The sequence below is a fragment of the Trachypithecus francoisi genome, unplaced genomic scaffold, assembly GCF_009764315.1.
Source record: "Trachypithecus francoisi isolate TF-2019V2 unplaced genomic scaffold, Tfra_2.0 Lachesis_group20, whole genome shotgun sequence".
In the NCBI taxonomy this organism is placed as follows: domain Eukaryota; kingdom Metazoa; phylum Chordata; class Mammalia; order Primates; family Cercopithecidae; genus Trachypithecus; species Trachypithecus francoisi.
Window position 1 is genome coordinate 68,829,385 of NW_022681466.1, and position 16,927 is coordinate 68,846,311.

Genomic DNA, 16,927 nt, shown 5'->3' on the forward strand with positions numbered 1-16,927 from the left:
TTTTTTTGTATTTTTAGTAGAGACAGGATTTCACCATGTTGGTCTTGAGCTCCTGACCTCAAGTGATCTGCCCGCCTCGGCTCTCCAAAGTGCTAGGATGACAGACGTGAGCCACCGCACCTGGCCTTAGTCTCCTTTAGTCTGGGGCAGTTCCTGTGTCATCCCTTGTCATTTGTAACCTTAGAATTTGTAATGAGTAGAGACTAGTGGTTTTGACAATGTTTCTGATTTGGGTGTGTCTGATGTTTCCTCATGATTATAGCCAGGCATGCAATTTTGTCCAGAATATCAAGAAGCAACGTATGTCTTCTGCTGTGTGTTTCATTGGAAGTCACATGATGTCTGTCTCACTTCTGGTGACGTTAGCTTTGATGAGTTGGTTTTGGTGGATCTGCCAGACTTTTCCACTGTAAAGCTACTATATTTACCTTTGTAATGGATACTTTTCAAGGAGATGCTTTGAAACTATGTGACTAGCCTGTTTCTCATCAGACTTTCACCCAGGAGTGTCAGCATCCCTTAATGAGTCTTACCTGAATCACTTCATCCTATCGTGGTGGCCAAATGATGATTTTCTTTTTTTTTTTTTTTTTGAGAAGGAGTCTCTGTCTGTCACCCAGGCTGGCATGCAGTGGTGCCATCTTGGCTCACTACAGCCTTTGCCTCCCAGATTCAAGCAATTTTCTTGCCTCAGCCTCCCAGGTAGCTGGGATTACACTTGCCCATCACCATGCCCGGCTAATTTTTATATTTTTAATACTGATGGGGTTTCGCTATGTTGCTTGGGCTGGTCTCGAACTCCCGACCTCAGGTGATCCGCCTGCCTTGGCCTCCTGAAGTGCTGGGATGACAGGTATGAGCCACTGTGCCCGGACATGATGATCTTCTAACTCCATCATTGCTTGTGCATTTCTGACGTGGCGTTCTACTGTGGAGAAGGGCTTTCCATTCCCCACTTCTGCGTGTTTATTTGTATCAGAATGGCCTCGTGCAGTCTTTTGTTTTCAGGGATTCTCACTTTGTTAAATGGGTTATGATCCTGACTATCCTCTTTTATTTTATTTTTTTTATTTTTATTTTTTGAGACGGAGTCTCGCTCTGTCGCCCAGGCTGGAGTGCAGTGGCCGGATCTCAGCTCACTGCAAGCTCCGCCTCCCGGGTTTACGCCATTCTCCTGCCTCAGCCTCCCAAGTAGCTGGGACTACAGGTGCCCACCACCTCGCCCGGCTAGTTTTTTGTATTTTTTAGTAGAGACGGGGTTTCACCGTGTTAGCCAGGATGGTCTCGATCTCCTGACCTCATGATCCGCCCGTCTTGGCCTCCCAAAGTGCTGGGATTACAGGCTTGAGCCACCGCGCCCGGCCTCCTCTTTTATTTTATACTCAAATTGTCTGAGATTAGTCACAGGGAGTCCCTTCCAGCTGGCTCCTGTGCTCTTTTGACATGTCCACATCATTTTTTTTTTTTTGAGATGAAGTCTCGCTCTGTCACCCAGGCTGGAGTGCAGCAGTGCAATCTGCAACCTCCACCCCCTGGGTTTAGCGATTCTCCTGCCTCTGCCTCCCGAGTAGCTGGGATCACAGGCGCCCGCCACCACCCCTGGCTAATTTTTGTTTTTAGTAGAGATGGAGTTTCACCGTGTTGGCCAGGCTGATCTCAAACTCCTGACCTCAGGTGATCCACCCACCTCAGCCTCCCAAAGTGCTGGGATTACAGGCATGAGCCACCGCGCCCGGCCTCCACATCATTTTTTGAGCACTGGACTCTGCTCTGATGCTCACCCGAGTCCCACAGTTGGCTAGTTCACATGGTGCACCCTCCCTGTCCCCACCCTGTGGTTTGTGTTGGAATCTCTGGCTGGGAGGGATGGGCAGCTGTGGCTAGGAGAGACCTAATAGGTGTGGGCTCTGGCACCTGGATCTGAAGGCCTTGCATTTCAGTAGGTACAGGAAGGGACTAGGCCGGGGGGTTAGTGGATACTGATAAGCAGCAACCACAGTGCACAACTGCTGCAGAGGCCCTCAGACTCTGGGCCGGCCACACTTCCCAAAGAAGCAGGCAGAATGTGGGGAGAGGTCATTCTGCTCTGAGCTGCTCTGTGCTCATGGTTGCAAAATGGACCTCTGAGGGATGCAGGCCGACAGGGTGTGAGGGACAAAGCAGGTGTGGAGCCAGAGCTGACATGTTGTACACTGAGCAAAGTTGGCTATATTCACATTGTACATAGAGATTTACATGTTTATTTACTTTTCTAGCAGATGATGATAAAGTTCTTAAAAATATACTTTGAAAATTTTTTGTTAAAGAAGGAGTGCTTTAAAAATAACTTCTCACAAAGCTATCGGAGACTGAGCAGGAGGGTGTATGTCAGAGGACTTGGGGTGTTGACTTCTATCCAGTGGCACCCCGCCCTCCCTGTGCCCTATAGCGGTGGTGACGCTGATTGAAGACGGGAAGAACGACTCCCTGCCGTCTGAGTCCACCTCGCACAGGTGGCGGGGGCCTGGCTGCAGGACCCCCGATAGCTCCTACAACAGCCTGTACTCCACCTGCCTGGAGCTGTTCAAGTTCACCATCGGCATGGGCGACCTGGAGTTCACCGAGAACTACGACTTCAAGGCTGTCTTTATCATCCTGCTGCTGGCCTATGTCATTCTCACCTACATCCTCCTGCTCAACATGCTCATCGCCCTCATGGGCGAGACTGTCAACAAGATTGCACAGGAGAGCAAGAACATCTGGAAGCTGCAGGTGGGTGGGTGGCGTGGGGGGTGGTGAGCGGCCAGGGGGGTGTGGGCCTCTCTGTCCGCTGCTTTACCCCGCTGGGCACATGAGCCCTGCAGGATTTGAGGAGGGGGCAGAAAGCCCGGCCAGGCCCAGGGATCCAGCCTCAGCACCTCCCTCAGTGGGCTTCCAGCAAGTTCCCCCGGCCAGCACTTGCTCAGGGGCAGATGAGTGTAGCTGGTGTTTATAGACACTGTGCTTGGCTGTGATCTGGGTGGTCCTGGAGGGAAGAAGGGGGAGGGCTTAGCCCCACAGGATATCCATCCACCTCAGAGGAGCCTGGTGTAAGGTGGGCACCAGAGGCCAGACTCAGGGGAGCAGCTCTCATGAGGCAGGGCCCCGACAGCTATATTGCTGAGCCCTGTGGGCCACATCTGCATCCCCAACTACTAATAATAAGTTTCGTTCTTATGAAGAAGCACTTTCTCTATGATAGGGAGTGTAGGACTGTACTAACTGTCTGTCTTACCTGATCTCATTTAATCCTCACAACAGTCCTGTGAAGTGGATTCTATTACTGTTCCCTTTTTTTTTTTTTTTTTTTCCTGAAATGGAGTTTCGCTCTTGTTGCCTAGGCTGGAGTGCATTGGCACGATCTTGGCTCACTGCAACCTCTGCTTCCCGGGTTCAAGCGATTCTCCTGCCTCAGCCTCCCTAGTAACTGGGATTGCAGGCGCCTGCCACCACACCCAGCTAATTTTTGTATTTTTAGTCGAGATGGGGTTTCACCGTGTTGGCCAGGCTGGTTTCGAACTCCTGACCTCAGATGATCCGCTTGCCTTGGCCTCCCAAAGTGCTGAGATTACAGGCGTGAGCCACCGCGCCTGGCTATACTGTTCCATTTTTGAATGAAGGCGCTGAGGCATAGTGAAGTTAGGAATCTGTACTCAAGGCCACATGGCTAGGAAGCAGCAGAGCCAGGACCTGGCCCAGGCAGTCTCACCCTGAGGCCCTGCTCTCAGCCCCTACCCAATGTTGCCCCTTGTGAGCTCCTCAGGGCAGGGTCTGGGACACTCCGTATCACTCCTGGGGCTGCCCTGCCCAGGCCCGGCAGGCACCAGTGGCACCTGGACAGGTCTGGGCTGGCCGGGCTGTGCCCCTTGCGTAGTGCGCCCCCGCCAGGCTACCGAAACCAAGCTAGCATGGAGGGCGCTGGACAACCAGCCTGGAGGCATCTGGGCCTGGGAGAGCCCCTGAGGAGGTGGATACTGGCTGCCAGGGAGGCCCTGGGATGCACCTTCTGCCCCTCAGCTCCTCTGCCCTTGTTGTCTTCCTGCAGAGAGCCATCACCATCCTGGACACAGAGAAGAGCTTCCTCAAGTGCATGAGGAAGGCCTTCCGCTCAGGCAAGCTGCTGCAGGTGGGATACACACCTGACGGCAAGGACGACTACAGGTGGTGCTTCAGGTAATGCCCAGGCTCCACCTGAATCAGAGCTTGGGAGCCTCGGGGCTCCCCTGTGGACACAGAGCCTGCCTCAGGGCCTCCAGGGGCTGGTCATGAGCACGGGGGCTCTCCCCACACCAGCTGTGGGCATTGGGGCTGTCCTGAGCTCCGTTGTGGGCGTGCACGGGAGACCCATCTTCGATCTCAGCTGGTGGGGCCCAGACAGTAAATTCTGGAAAATTCGAGGTGTCCAGAAGGGGTCTTCTAGTGAGCAGGGTCAGAGCCTGGCATCCCATGTGTGAAGTCCGTGGGCCTCAGAGTGTGGTCAGAGATCACATCGGTGGGGATGGTGTCCAGAAATCAAGTCCTCTCTGCCCTCCCCGACCCGCCGTGTCTCCATCCTGATGGGTGCGTTTCTTGGGCTTGGCCTGTGGGCAGAGCCCTTGGCCTGGGAAGCTGGGCAGAGCTCTCAGGCTCCCTTGACCCCTTACCCTGCAGGGTGGACGAGGTGAACTGGACCACCTGGAACACCAACGTGGGCATCATCAACGAAGACCCGGGCAACTGTGAGGGCGTCAAGCGCACCCTGAGCTTCTCCCTGCGGTCAAGCAGAGGTGAGGCGTGAGGGACCGGTGCTTGGCGCCTCCTTGGCTGGTGGCCTGACATTGGGCAGGGGGAGCTTTGCAGGTTCCCCACGCCTTGCCGGGCTCCTCATCCCCCCAGGACCCGGGCACTGTAGCAGCTCCTGACGTCAGCCATGTGTGCATAGTCATGGGCTGACTTGAGTGCCTCACACATGCTGTCACCACTGACGACTCACTGGGCCTGTGCAAGCGGCTGTGCCAGCATCTCCAGCCCAGGCACCTGTCCTCAGCGCCCCAGGGGATGCAGCCCAGCCCCGCCCCGCCTCCTTGTGTGGGCTGCCCCGCCTCCTCGGCCCTGTTCCTCACTCCACACGTGTGCATGCGGCGTCATAGCTCTGTGAGGCTGTGCGGACGCAAACAGGCAGACGGGAACACACCCATGGACACAGCTGGGCAGGTGGAGAAGAGGGGAGGGTGAGAAGAGGAAAGGGATGCCTTGAGCAGAAAAACTCCAAGGAGGTCGGGCGCAGTGGCTCACGCCTGTCATCCCAGCACTTTGGGAGGCCGAGGCAGGCAGATTGCCTGAAGTCAGGAGTTCGAGACTAGCCTGGCTAACATGGTGAAACCCCACCTCTACCAAAAAAATACAAAAATTAGCCAGGCATGGTGGCGGGCACCTGTAATCCCAGCTACTCAGGAGGCTGAAGCAGAAGAATTGGTTGAACCTGGGAGGCGGAGGTTGTAGTGAGCCGAGATCGCACCACTGCACTCCAGCCTGGGCGACAGAGCGAGACTCTGTCTTAAAAAAAGAAAAAATAGAAAAACCCCGAGGAAAATTACTACCAGAAAGGAAGCTGTTTAACAGTTACTGGTAAACATTTAATAGAAAACATTAAATAAATGTCTAATTGAGGACACTTAAAAATGAAGCAGGCACGGTTTATAGTGGACAAATTTTGAGTTACAATTACAGCCCTGAACACTGTTTTTGAATTACTTTGTATTTAATTGTAAAAATCTGTGGTAAAATATTTATCTCCTAAAACTTGCCATTTAAATCATTTTTAAGTGTACAATTTAGTGTCATTAAGTACATTTACATTATTGTACAACTATCACCACTATCTATTTCCAGAATTTTTTTTTTTTTTGAGACAGAGTCTCACTCTGTCGCCCAGGCTGGAGTGCAGTGGCACAATCGCGGCTCATTGCAAGCTCCGCCTCCCGGGTTCAAGCGATTCTCCTGCCTCAGCCTCCCGAGTAGCTGGGATTACAGGTGCGTGCCACCTCGCCTGGCTAATTTTTGTATTTTTATAGTAGAAACAGGGTTTCACCATGTTGGCCAGGATAGTCTCCCAACCTCAGGTGATCCACCTGCCTTGGCCTCCCAAAGTGCTGGGATGACAGGCGTGAGCCACCATGCCCTGGTCTTTTTCCAGAACATTTTAATCATCCCAAACGGAAACTCTGTGCCCATGTAATAACTCTATGTCCCCTGCTCCCTGACCTCTTGTCCTTTGGCCCCTAACCCCTTGGCCCCATTCTGTTTTCTATCTTTATGAAAATGAGACAGACGTTAAAGGTTGAGTGGTACTGGGGGTCTGAGAGGCCCAGAGACCGTCTTAACATCCTTTAAATCCTCTGAACCCCTCTCTAATCACCCTCATGAACTAGCACAGCTCAGCTCTTAGCAAGGACTGGTGGGGAACTCACTTGCCCCAAAGACTTCTGGGCTTCCACCGCCATAAATCTTTCCTCCTCTTCTCCAGGGCTCAGATCCACAGATTCTCGCTGCTTCAGCCACCCCAGTTCTTGATTTCTTCCTCTTTCACTCAAAGACAATTCCATGCTCTGCTTGGACTGCAGCTCGCTGCGTTGTAGTTGGGGAAATGGTTCCCAGGCAGAAAGTTAGGGAGATCATAGGGCTCCCCTTGTGATTTTCACTTCTCTTAGGAATTGCAGTTATTTATTTATTTATTTATGAGATGGAGTCTTGCTCTGTTGCCCAGGCTGGTGTGCAGTGGCACGATCTTGGCTCACTGCAACCTCCGCCTTCTGGGTTCCAGTGATCCTCCCACCTCAGCCTCCCGAGTAGCTGGGGTTACAGGCACCCGCCACTACACCAGGCTAATTTTTATATTTTTAGTAGAGACAGGATTTCACCATGTTGGTCAGGCTGGTCTTGAACTCCTGACCTTAGGTGATCTGCCCACCTTGGTCTCCCAAAGTGTTGGGATGACAGGCATGAGCCACCATGCCTGGCCTTTTTTTAATTTTTAATTTTTAAAAATCTTGGCTGGGCGCGGTGGCTCAAGCCTGTCATCCCAGCACTTTGGGAGGCCGAGACAGGCGGATCACGAGGTCAGGAGATCGAGACCATCCTGGTGAACCCCGTGAAACCCTGTCTCTACTAAAAAAAAAACAAAAAACTAGCCAGGTGAGGTGGTGGGCGCCTGTAGTCCCAGCTACTCGGGAGGCTGAGGCAGGAGAATGGCGTAAACCCAGGAGGCGGAGTTTGCAGTGAGCTGAGATCCGGCCACTGTACTCCAGCCTGGGTGACAGAGCGAGACTCCGTCTCAAAAAAAAAAAAAAAAAAATCTTTAGCCGCTAAGTGGGTGTTATTTGAAGGACTGCCATTTTTCACTCTGCCTAATGTCCTATCCCTGAAAAACACTTGCTGTGTGTATGTTGCCTAGTTTTGTGATCATTGGCAGCAGGACGACTAACCCAGTACTAGATACTCTATTATAGCTGGAAGCGAAAATCTATTTTATCAAAGGCTCATTTTTAGAAAACTGCTCGAGGGCGCCATCGGTTTTTCCACAGGCCTCCTGCAATCATGTGATTTTCCTGTGAGTTGACTTAGAAGCAATCCCTGCATCCCATAATAATGCTTCTTGATGATCTCTTTGTCAATTGTTTTTTTTTTTTTTGAGACGGAGTCTCGCTCTGTAGCCCGGGCTGGAGTGCAGTGGCCGGATCTCAGCTCACTGCAAGCTCCGCCTCCCGGGTTCACGCCATTCTCCTGCCTCAGCCTCCTGAGTAGCTGGGACCACAGGCGCCGCCACTTCGCCCGGCTAGCTTTTTGTATTTTTTAGTAGAGACGGGGTTTCACCGTGTTAGCCAGGATGGTCTCGATCTCCTGACCTCGTGATCCACCCGTCTTGGCCTCCCAAAGTGCTGGGATTACAGGCTTGAGCCACTGCGCCCGGCCTGTCAATTGTTAACTGGTCTATCTTTGCCAGAGAGCTATTCAAAGATAGCTTTGCGTGTGATTTGAGTAGTTTTTCAATGCCACTCTTGTTGATTTAGTGACATCCCACATCTTTGACAAGATTTGCTGTTTCACTTGGCAGTTGATTTGTATTACCTTGCAAAGCATTGTTGGCGGTTTACAACACTGCACGTTCACTGTGATATTTAGAAAGGCTTTGACTCAGGGGCAGGGATGTACACATCCATGTTAATTGGGGCAGGGATGGGGGATGGTTGGAGGTTGCCTGATTGCACCTTTATAATTTTTTTTCTTTTTCTTTTTTTTGAGACGGAGTCTCGTTCTGTCGCCCAGGCTGAAGTGCAGTGGGCCTGGACCCCAAATCCTGCCTCTTTGGCTGGTGCTTGTCACCCAGAGCTGCCCTGGTGTTGAGCCACTCACAGGACAGGCCTCGGCGTTGCTCTGTGGAGACCTCCTCTCCCTCCCACTTGGGCAGGGAGGAGATGGAGGCCGAGAGGGGCAGGCAATAGGCTCTCCTGAGGCTGCAAGCAAGTCGTGGTGGGATGGAGGAAGAGAATTTGAGGAACAACCAGAGTGCATGGGGCTCTTTGAGCAGTTGAGGGAGGAGGACATTGCACCGATCCAGGTGCCTCAGGAAGCACTTGCATGCCTGGGCCTCCTTTTTTTTTTTTTTTTTTTTTTTTTTTTTAACAGAGTCTCCCTCTGTTGCCTAGGCTGGAGTGCAGTGGTACAATGTCAGCTCACTGCAACCTCAGCCTCCCGGGTTCAAGTGATCCTCCTGTCTCAGCCTCCCAAGTACTGGGATTACTGGCAGGCGCCACCATGCCTGGCTATTTTTTGTATTTTTAGTAGAGGTAGGATTTCACCATGTTGGTCAGGATGGTCTCAAACTCCTGGTCTTGAACTCCTGACCTCAGGTGATCCACCCGTCTCGGTCTCCCAAAGTGCTGGGATTATAGGCGTGAGCCACCGCACCCAGCCTGGGCCTCCTTTCATCTGGAGACTTGGGAGGCCAAGAAGGGAATGTTTGTTTTGCTGCCTCCAAGGTAGTAATAGTGTTTTACCCTTCAGTTTCAGCCAGACACTGGAAGAACTTTGCCCTGGTCCCCCTTTTAAGAGAGGCAAGTACTCGAGATAGGCCCTCTGCTCAGCCCGAGGAAGTGCACCTGCGACAGTTTTCAGGGTCCCTGAAGCCAGAAGACGCTGAGGTCTTCAAGAGTCCTCCTGCTTCCGGAGAGAAGTGAGGACCTCACACAGACAGCACTATTCACACTGGGCCTTAGGAGACCCCGCTGTCACGGGGGGCTGCCGAGGGAACACCCGTGCTCTGTCAGCAGCCTGGCCTGGTCTGTGCCTGCCCAGCATGTTCCCAAATCTGCACCGGACAAGCTGTGGGAAGCGTTGGAAGCATGGGGAGTGATGTGCATCCAACTGTCCCGGTCCCAAGTGCATCTCCTAACAGGCTTTCGAGGTTTTACTCACTTTCCTAAACAGTGTGGACGGTCCGTCTCTACTGGGACATGTTATAGGCCCTTGTTTTCTTTGATTTTATTTTATTTTTCTTGAGACAGAGTTTCACTCTTCTTGCCCAGGCTGGAGTGCAGAGGCACAATCTTGGCTTACTACAACCTCCGCCTCCTGGATTCCAGTGATTCTTCTGCCTCAGCCTCCTGAGTAGCTGGGATTACAGGCACGCACCACCACACCTGGCTAATTTTTTGTATTTTTTTAAGTAGAGGCGGGGTTTCACCATGTTGGCCAGGCTGGTCTCGAACTCCTGACCTCAGGTGATCTGCCTGGCTTGGCCTCCCAAAGTGCTGGGATTACAGGTGTGAGCCACCATGCCCAGCTGTTTTTTGTTTTTGTTTTTGTTTTTGTTTTGAGACAGAGTCTCACTCTTGTTGCCCAGGCTAGAGTGCAGTGGTGTGATCTTGGCTCACTGCAACCTCTGCCTGCCGGGTTCAAGCGATTCTCCTGCCTCAGCCTCCCGAGTAGCTGGAATTACAGGTGAGCACCACCACGTCCAGTTAATTTTTGTATTTTTAATAGAGACGGGGTTTTACCATGTTGTCCAGGCTGGTCTCGAACTCCTGACTTCAGGCAATCCGCCTGCCTCGGCCTCCCAAAGTGCTGGGATGACAGGCGTGAGCTGCTGCGCCCAGCCTCCTTTTATTTTACATTACTAGAAGCAAAAGTGAACGAAGCCCAGGAGAACAGCTTTGGGAACAAAAACCTTCCTTTGATGGAAAACGCAGAAGCCCTTCCTCTCTGTATTGTGCTCGCTCTCCACGCTCACCTGCCCGGGTGGTTTGGGGGTGTTGGTCTTTACTCCCCGGAGAAGGTGGGGGAGGCCGTCCCACTTCCAGTTCTGGCAGATTCAAGCTGTTGCAGGAGTGCCTTCTTCATCTTTCCTTACAATCAATCACAGTCTCCAAAATAACAGCTCGATTGCTGTTCGGGTTAAAAGTACAGAACCACATCCCAAAGGTACTTGGGAAGAATGTTTGAAAGATCTTCCATTTGTAGGGACCCCAATCCTGCCTCCCCGCAATGGCACGTGCTTCCACTCCATCCATAGTGGCATCCTCAAATAAATATATATGTATACATATATATCGTGTCAAGTGTAAAGTTTGTGCCAGGTAATGGGCTGGCATAGCTAACTGGCTCTGTGCAGGCTGCTTATGGAAGCATGTGTGCACACATGGGGGTGTGTGTGTGGGTGTGTGCATGCATGCATGTTTGTATCTGTGTGTGTGTATCTGTGTGTATGTGTATGTGTGTGTGTATGTGTGTATCTGTGTGTGTATGTGTGTGTATCTGTGTGTGTGTATCTGTGTATGTGTGTATCTGTGTGTGTGTATATCTGTGTGTGTGTGTATGTGTGTGTGTGTGTATCTGTGTGTGTATGTGTGTGTATCTGTGTGTGTGTATGTGTGTGTATCTGTGTGTGTGTGTATCTGTGTATGTGTATCTGTGTGTGTGTATATCTGTGTGTGTGTGTATGTGTATGTGTGTGTATCTGTGTGTGTATCTGTGTGTGTGTGTATCTGTGTGTGTATGTGTGTGTATGTGTGTATCTGTGTGTATGTGTGTGTGTGTGTATCTATGTATGTGTGTATCTGTATGTGTGTGTGTATGTGTATCTGTGTGTGTATGTGTGTGTATGTGTGTACCTGTGTGTATGTGTGTATGTGTGTGTATGTATCTGTGTGTGTGTGTGTATCTGTGTGTGTATATCTGTGTGTGTGTGTATGTGTATGTGTGTGTGTATGTGTGTATCTGTGTGTGTGTATGTGTGTGTGTGCGCATTCCTATGGTTGCATTCCTGCTATAATGCAGAAATGAATAGTTGTGACAGAGACCAAATAGTTTGCAAAGCGTGAAATATAAAAAGCTTACCTAAAATATAAAAAACGTACTATCTGCCCCTTTACAGAAGAGTTTGCTGACTCTTCCTTTACACAATAGAGCTTAAGAAACAGATACTCTGGAAGAGAGATCTGTTCCAGCCATGCGCAGGTTGTGTTAATATCTGCGGAGTGTAGAATGAGTGGTTTAGTTGTGGAATTATTGGGTGTTGGTCCATGAAGGGATGAACTTTGCCTGAGGCTGGGGCTTGGGCTCTACCAGGAGAGGTGTTTTGGGAGGAAATACTGGGATCCCTCCTCCCTGTTCTCTAGCATCGTGTCTGCCTCCACATAGGAGGCCCCATGGAGGAGCTGAGGGCTAGTGCCCCCAGTGCCTGCGTGTGACCATGGCAAGTGAGCCTGGAGCCTGGAGGATGAAGGCCACCAGCTGGGATGTGGAGAGTGTTTATGAAGGTGCTCCATGTGCATCTCCCTTTAAGTCTCCTAACAGCTCATGAAGAAGTTATTATTAGTTCCGTTTTATAGATGAGAAAATCAAGGTTCCAGCAGTGAGTAAGGTTGCACAGCCAGTAAACACATTGCCTGGATTTGACCCCAGGCAGTCTGACTTCAAAGCCTGGGTCTTAACTGCTGTGTCAGGCTGCCTGGCAGAGAATGTGCTGGGGCATGCCAGCCTATCCTGGGCCAGAGGGAGGGGGAAGGGCTTCTCGCTTCCTGCTGTGGACCTGGGACTCCGTGTTTTACCTGTAGGCCTTTCTTAAAAAATGTGTGGGTGTCAGACAGCTGCAAACTTCTGTAAATTGGATCAGCTTTTTGTTTTGTTTTCGAGACAGAGTCTTGCTCTGTCGCCCAGGCTGGAGTGCAGTGGCGTGATCTCAGCTCGCTGCAACCTCTGCCTCCTGGGTTCAAGGGATTCCCCTGCCTCAGCTTCCTTAGTAGCTGGGATGACAGGCGCCTGCCACCACGCCTGGCTAATTTTTGTAGTTTTAGTAGAAATGGGGTTTCACCATGTTGGCGGGGCTGGTCTTGAACTCCTGACCTCAAGTGATCCATCTGCCTTGGCTTCCCAAAGTACTGGGATTACAGGTGTGAGCCACCACGCCCGGCCTGGATCAGCTTTTTTTTTTTTTTTTCTGAGACAGAGTCTCGCTCTGTCACCCAGGCTGGAGTGCAGTGGCGCGATCTCGGCTCATGGCAAGCTCCGCCTCCTGTGTTCATGCCATTCTCCTGCCTCAGACTCCCGAGTAGCTGGGACTACAGGTGCCCGCCACCATGCCCAGCTAATTTTTTTTTTGTATTTTTAGTAGAGACGGGGTTTCACCATATTAGCCAGGATGCTCTCGATCTCCTGACCTCGTGATCCACCCGCCTCAGCCTCCCAAAGTGCTGGGATTACAGGTGTGAGCCACCGCGCCCGGCCGCCTGGATCAGCTTTTGAATTTACTTAGAGCTGGAAGGGATCCTGTGGTTGTACTTTTGCAAAACTAACGATCAAAATTTTTTGTTATTAGATTGGAGACCTGAGATTGTTTAAGGAAGGACATACCTGCAATTGGTATGTCTTCTTTCTTTTTTAAAAAAATGAATAAGCTTTATTTTATTTTAATTTTATTTTTTTGAGACAGAGGCTTGCTCGCTTGCCCAGGTGGGGGAGTGCCGTGGTACGGTCATGGCTCAATGCAGCCTCAAACTCTTGAGCTCAAGCGATCCTCCTGCCTTAGCCACCGAGTAGCTGGGTCTACAAGCGTGAGCCACCTTGCCTGGCTTTTTTTTTCCCTGCAGAGATGGGGTCTTGCTATGTTGCTCTGGCTGGTCTTGAACTCCTGGCCTCAAGCAGTCCTCCCGCCTTGGCCCCACAAAGTACTGGTATTGCAGTGCCAGCCGCAGGGCTTGGCCGGCTTTATTTATTATTTATTTATTTATTTAGAGATGGAGTCTCGCTCTGTTGCCCAGGCTGGAGTGCAGTGGCTGGATCTCGGCTCACTGCAAGCTCCGCCTCCCGGGTTCACGCCATTCTCCTGCCTCAGCCTCCCAAGTAGCTGGGACTACAGGCGCCCACCACCACGTCTGGCTAATTTTTTGTATTTTTAGTAGAGACAGGGTTTCACCGTATTCGCCAGGATGATCTCGATCTCCTGACCTCGTGATCCGCCTGCCTCGGCCTCCCAAAGTGCTGGGATTACAGGTGTGAGCCACGGCGCCCGGCCAGCCAGCTTTATTTTTTGAGCAGCTTTAGGTTCACAGCAAAATTGACACCAAAAAGATATAAGGAGTTCTCATACACCTGCTGTGCCCACCACCTCCCCAACTACTGACATCTTGCACCAGAGTGGTACGTTGTTACAATCAGTGAATCGACACTGATACATCATTATCATCCAAAGTCCAGCTCACGCCTGTAATCCCAGCACTTTGGGAGGCCAAGGCGGGTGGCTCACCTGAGGTCAGGAGTTTGAGACCAGCCTGGCTAACATGGTGAAACCCCGTCTCTACTAAAAATACAAAAATTAGCCCAGCTTGGTGACGCACGTCTGTTACCCCAGCTACTTGCGAGGCTGAGGCAGGAGAATCGCTTGAACCCAGGAGGCGGAGGTTGTGGTGAGCTGAAGTCTTGTCAGTGCACTCCAGTCTGGGCAATAGAGTGACTCCGTCTCAAAAAAAAAAGAAAAAAAAAAAAAAAGAAAAGGAACCAAAATACAAAACACAAAAACACAAAGTCCACTGGGGTCACTCTTGGGGTTACAAAACACAAAGTCCACTGGGGTCACTCTTGGGGTTACAAAACACAAAGTCCACTGGGGTCACTCTTGGGGTTACGGATTCCATGGGTTTTGACAAATGCATGACCTGCGTTTACCATTATAGTATCAGACAGAGGAATTTTATTGCCCTAAAAATCCTCCATGCTCCACCTATTCATCGGTCCCTCTCTCCAGCTCCTGGCAACCACTGACCTTTTTTTTTCTTTTTTTTTTTTTTTGAGACGGAGTTCTGCTGCTCTGTCGCCCAGGCTGGAGTGCAGTGGTGCAATCATGGCTTACTGTAGTCTCGACCTCCTGGGCTCAAGGATCCTCCCACCTCAGCCTCCTGAGTAGCTGGGACTACAGGTGAGAGCCACCATGCCTGTCTCATTTTTGTATTTTTTGTAGAGATGGGCTTTCATCATGTTGCCCAGGCCAGGTCTTAAATTCCTGGCCTCAATCAATCTGCCTGCCTTGGCCTCCTCAAATGCTGGGATTACAGACGTGAGCCACTGTGCCTGGCCAACCACTGATCTTTTACTGCCTCCATGCTTCTGCCTCTCCCAGCATGTCATGTAGTTGGCATCATCGTAGCCTTTTCAGATTGATTTATTTTACTTGGTATTATCCATTAGAGTTTCCTCCATGTCTTTTCATGGCATGAGAGCTCATTTCTTTCATTGGAGGATAACATTCCATTCTCTTGGATGTACCACTCTTTTTTTTTTTTTTTTTTTTGAGACAGAGTCTCCCTCTGTCTCCCAGGCTGGAGTGCCGTGGCACCATCTGGTATCACTTCAAGCTCCGCCTTCTGGGTTCGCTCCATTCCCCTGCCTCAGCCTCCTGAGTAGCTGGGACTACAGGCACCTGCCACCACGCCTGGCTAATTTTTTTTTTGTATTTTTAGTAGAGACAGGGTTTCACCGTGTTAGCCAGGATGGTTTCTATCTCCCGACCTCATGATCTGCCCTCCTCGGCCTCCCAAAGTGCTGGGATTACAGGCGTGAGCCACCGCGCCTGGCTGAATGTATCACTCTTTATTCATTCACCTACTGAAGGACATTTTGGTTGCTTCCAAGTTTTGGCAATTATGAATTAAGTTGCTATAAATGTCCATGGGCAATTTTTGTGTGGGCATACGTTTTCAGCTTCTTTGAGTAAACACCAAAGAGTGTGATTGCTGGATTGGATGCTAAGAGTATGTTTAGTTTTGTAAGAAACCACCAGAGAGTTTTTCAAAGTGGCAGCATCGTTTCACGTTCCCACCAGTGATGACTGAGAGTTCCTGTGGCTCCACGTCCTCATCAGCATTTGGTGCTGTTCACATTTTGGATTTGGGCCATTCTAAAAAATATGTAGTGGTCATTTTATCTTTTCTCTTTTTTCTGTTTCTCTGTTTAATTTAAAGTTAATAGCATTGACCAATACGTTGTATGCATTTACACTGTAGCATGTTATATTTTTGTTTTGATCATATTCCTTTTCACTTTTCCATTCTTTTTCTTTTTCTTTTCTTTTCTTTTTTGAGACGGAGTCTCGCTGTGTTGCCCAGGCTGTGTGGTGGCACTGTCTTGGCTCACTGCAACCTCTGCCTCCTGGGTTCAAGCAATTCTCTTGCCTCAGCCTCCTGAATAGCTGGGACTACAGGTGTGCAGCACCACACCCGGCTAATTTTGAGTTTTCAGTAGAGATGGGGTTTCACCATGTTGGCCAGGCTGGTCTTGAACTCCTAGCCTCAGGTGACCCACCCACCTCAGCCTCCCAAAGTCCTGGGATTACAGGCGTGAGCCACTGCGCCCGGCCTCTGTTCTTTTTCTTTACTAATGCTCTCATAAAACAAAATGGTAAAAATGGGAATGAAACAAAAAAAAATGCTTTACATCATGCTATGGATTTATATATTTACGCATTTTAAAGTTGATTTTTGATGGACAAATGAAATTGTATGTATTAACAACATACGACATGATGTTTTGATGCATGTATACAGTGTGGGATGGCCAAATCAAGCTCTCTCACACATACAGCGCCTCACTCTTTGGTGTGATGAGAACACTTAGAACCGACTCTCTTGGTAACTGTCAAATCTCCTGCTATCTCTGTCTGCACGTCCTTCCCGCCGTCACCTGGAAGCAGGATGAGCCACAACCCAGAATCCACTGTGGGCAGCTGCTGAGCTCTCCTGGCTCAAGAGCAGTGGTGGCTGCCAGGACCCTCTCCCGGCCATCATCCAGGTCAGCCTGCTCGGGCGGGAGGCTGGTTTTGGAGGTCTACCTGGCTCCCTCTCTCCTTCCTCACCGCACCAAGTAGGGCGTTTCCTAGAGTGTGTGAGGGGGCCGGCCCCTCCTTGCTTGCCCCTGCCCTACAGACACCCCCTTTTCCTTCTCCCCCTGTGCGGGTGGAACTTGTGGGCTTGTTGCTTGGGCTTCGTGTCTACAGGGCTTGGGAGTTTTGGGAGGCAGAGGGGGCCTGTTCAGTGATGCCTCGTGTGTCCTCTGTGGGGTGCTTTACAGAGGCAGAGGACGGCCCTGCATCATGCAGATAGATGCTGCTGGCTAAGGCTTCCACTCTGAGCTCCGTCTGGCAGGCTGGGCACCCATGGGCACCTCGGGGCTGTCTGAAAGTCAGACCTCGGGGGAGCGGAGTTGGGGCAGGAATATCCGGAGGCTGCCCTCTCCCTCTCCCCACCTGCCTCCCACCCTAGGCCCTGGCCCCATCGCCCCTGGTTGTGCCAATCGGGAAGTTTCCTTCTCGGGACTGTCGCCTCTCCAGGCTCTGTGTGTTCCACCCACTGCCAGAGAAGGATGTGTGATCACAGTGAAAGGT

At 50.8% G+C, this 16,927-nt stretch overlaps 1 protein-coding gene across 1 annotated transcript in view; it reads left to right on the forward strand.

Moving 5' to 3' along the window:
• TRPV1 (transient receptor potential cation channel subfamily V member 1) overlaps nt 1-9,623 on the forward strand; it is a 32,791-nt gene extending 23,168 nt beyond the window's left edge. The window contains exons 13-16 of the mRNA XM_033185091.1: nt 2,429-2,751; nt 4,064-4,191; nt 4,669-4,784; nt 9,061-9,623. Of these exons, the coding sequence (XP_033040982.1) occupies nt 2,429-2,751; nt 4,064-4,191; nt 4,669-4,784; nt 9,061-9,233 (740 nt within the window). The 3' untranslated portion in view covers nt 9,234-9,623. The remainder of the gene's footprint in view (nt 1-2,428; nt 2,752-4,063; nt 4,192-4,668; nt 4,785-9,060) is intronic.
• The last annotated feature ends 7,304 nt before the right edge of the window (nt 9,624-16,927 follow it).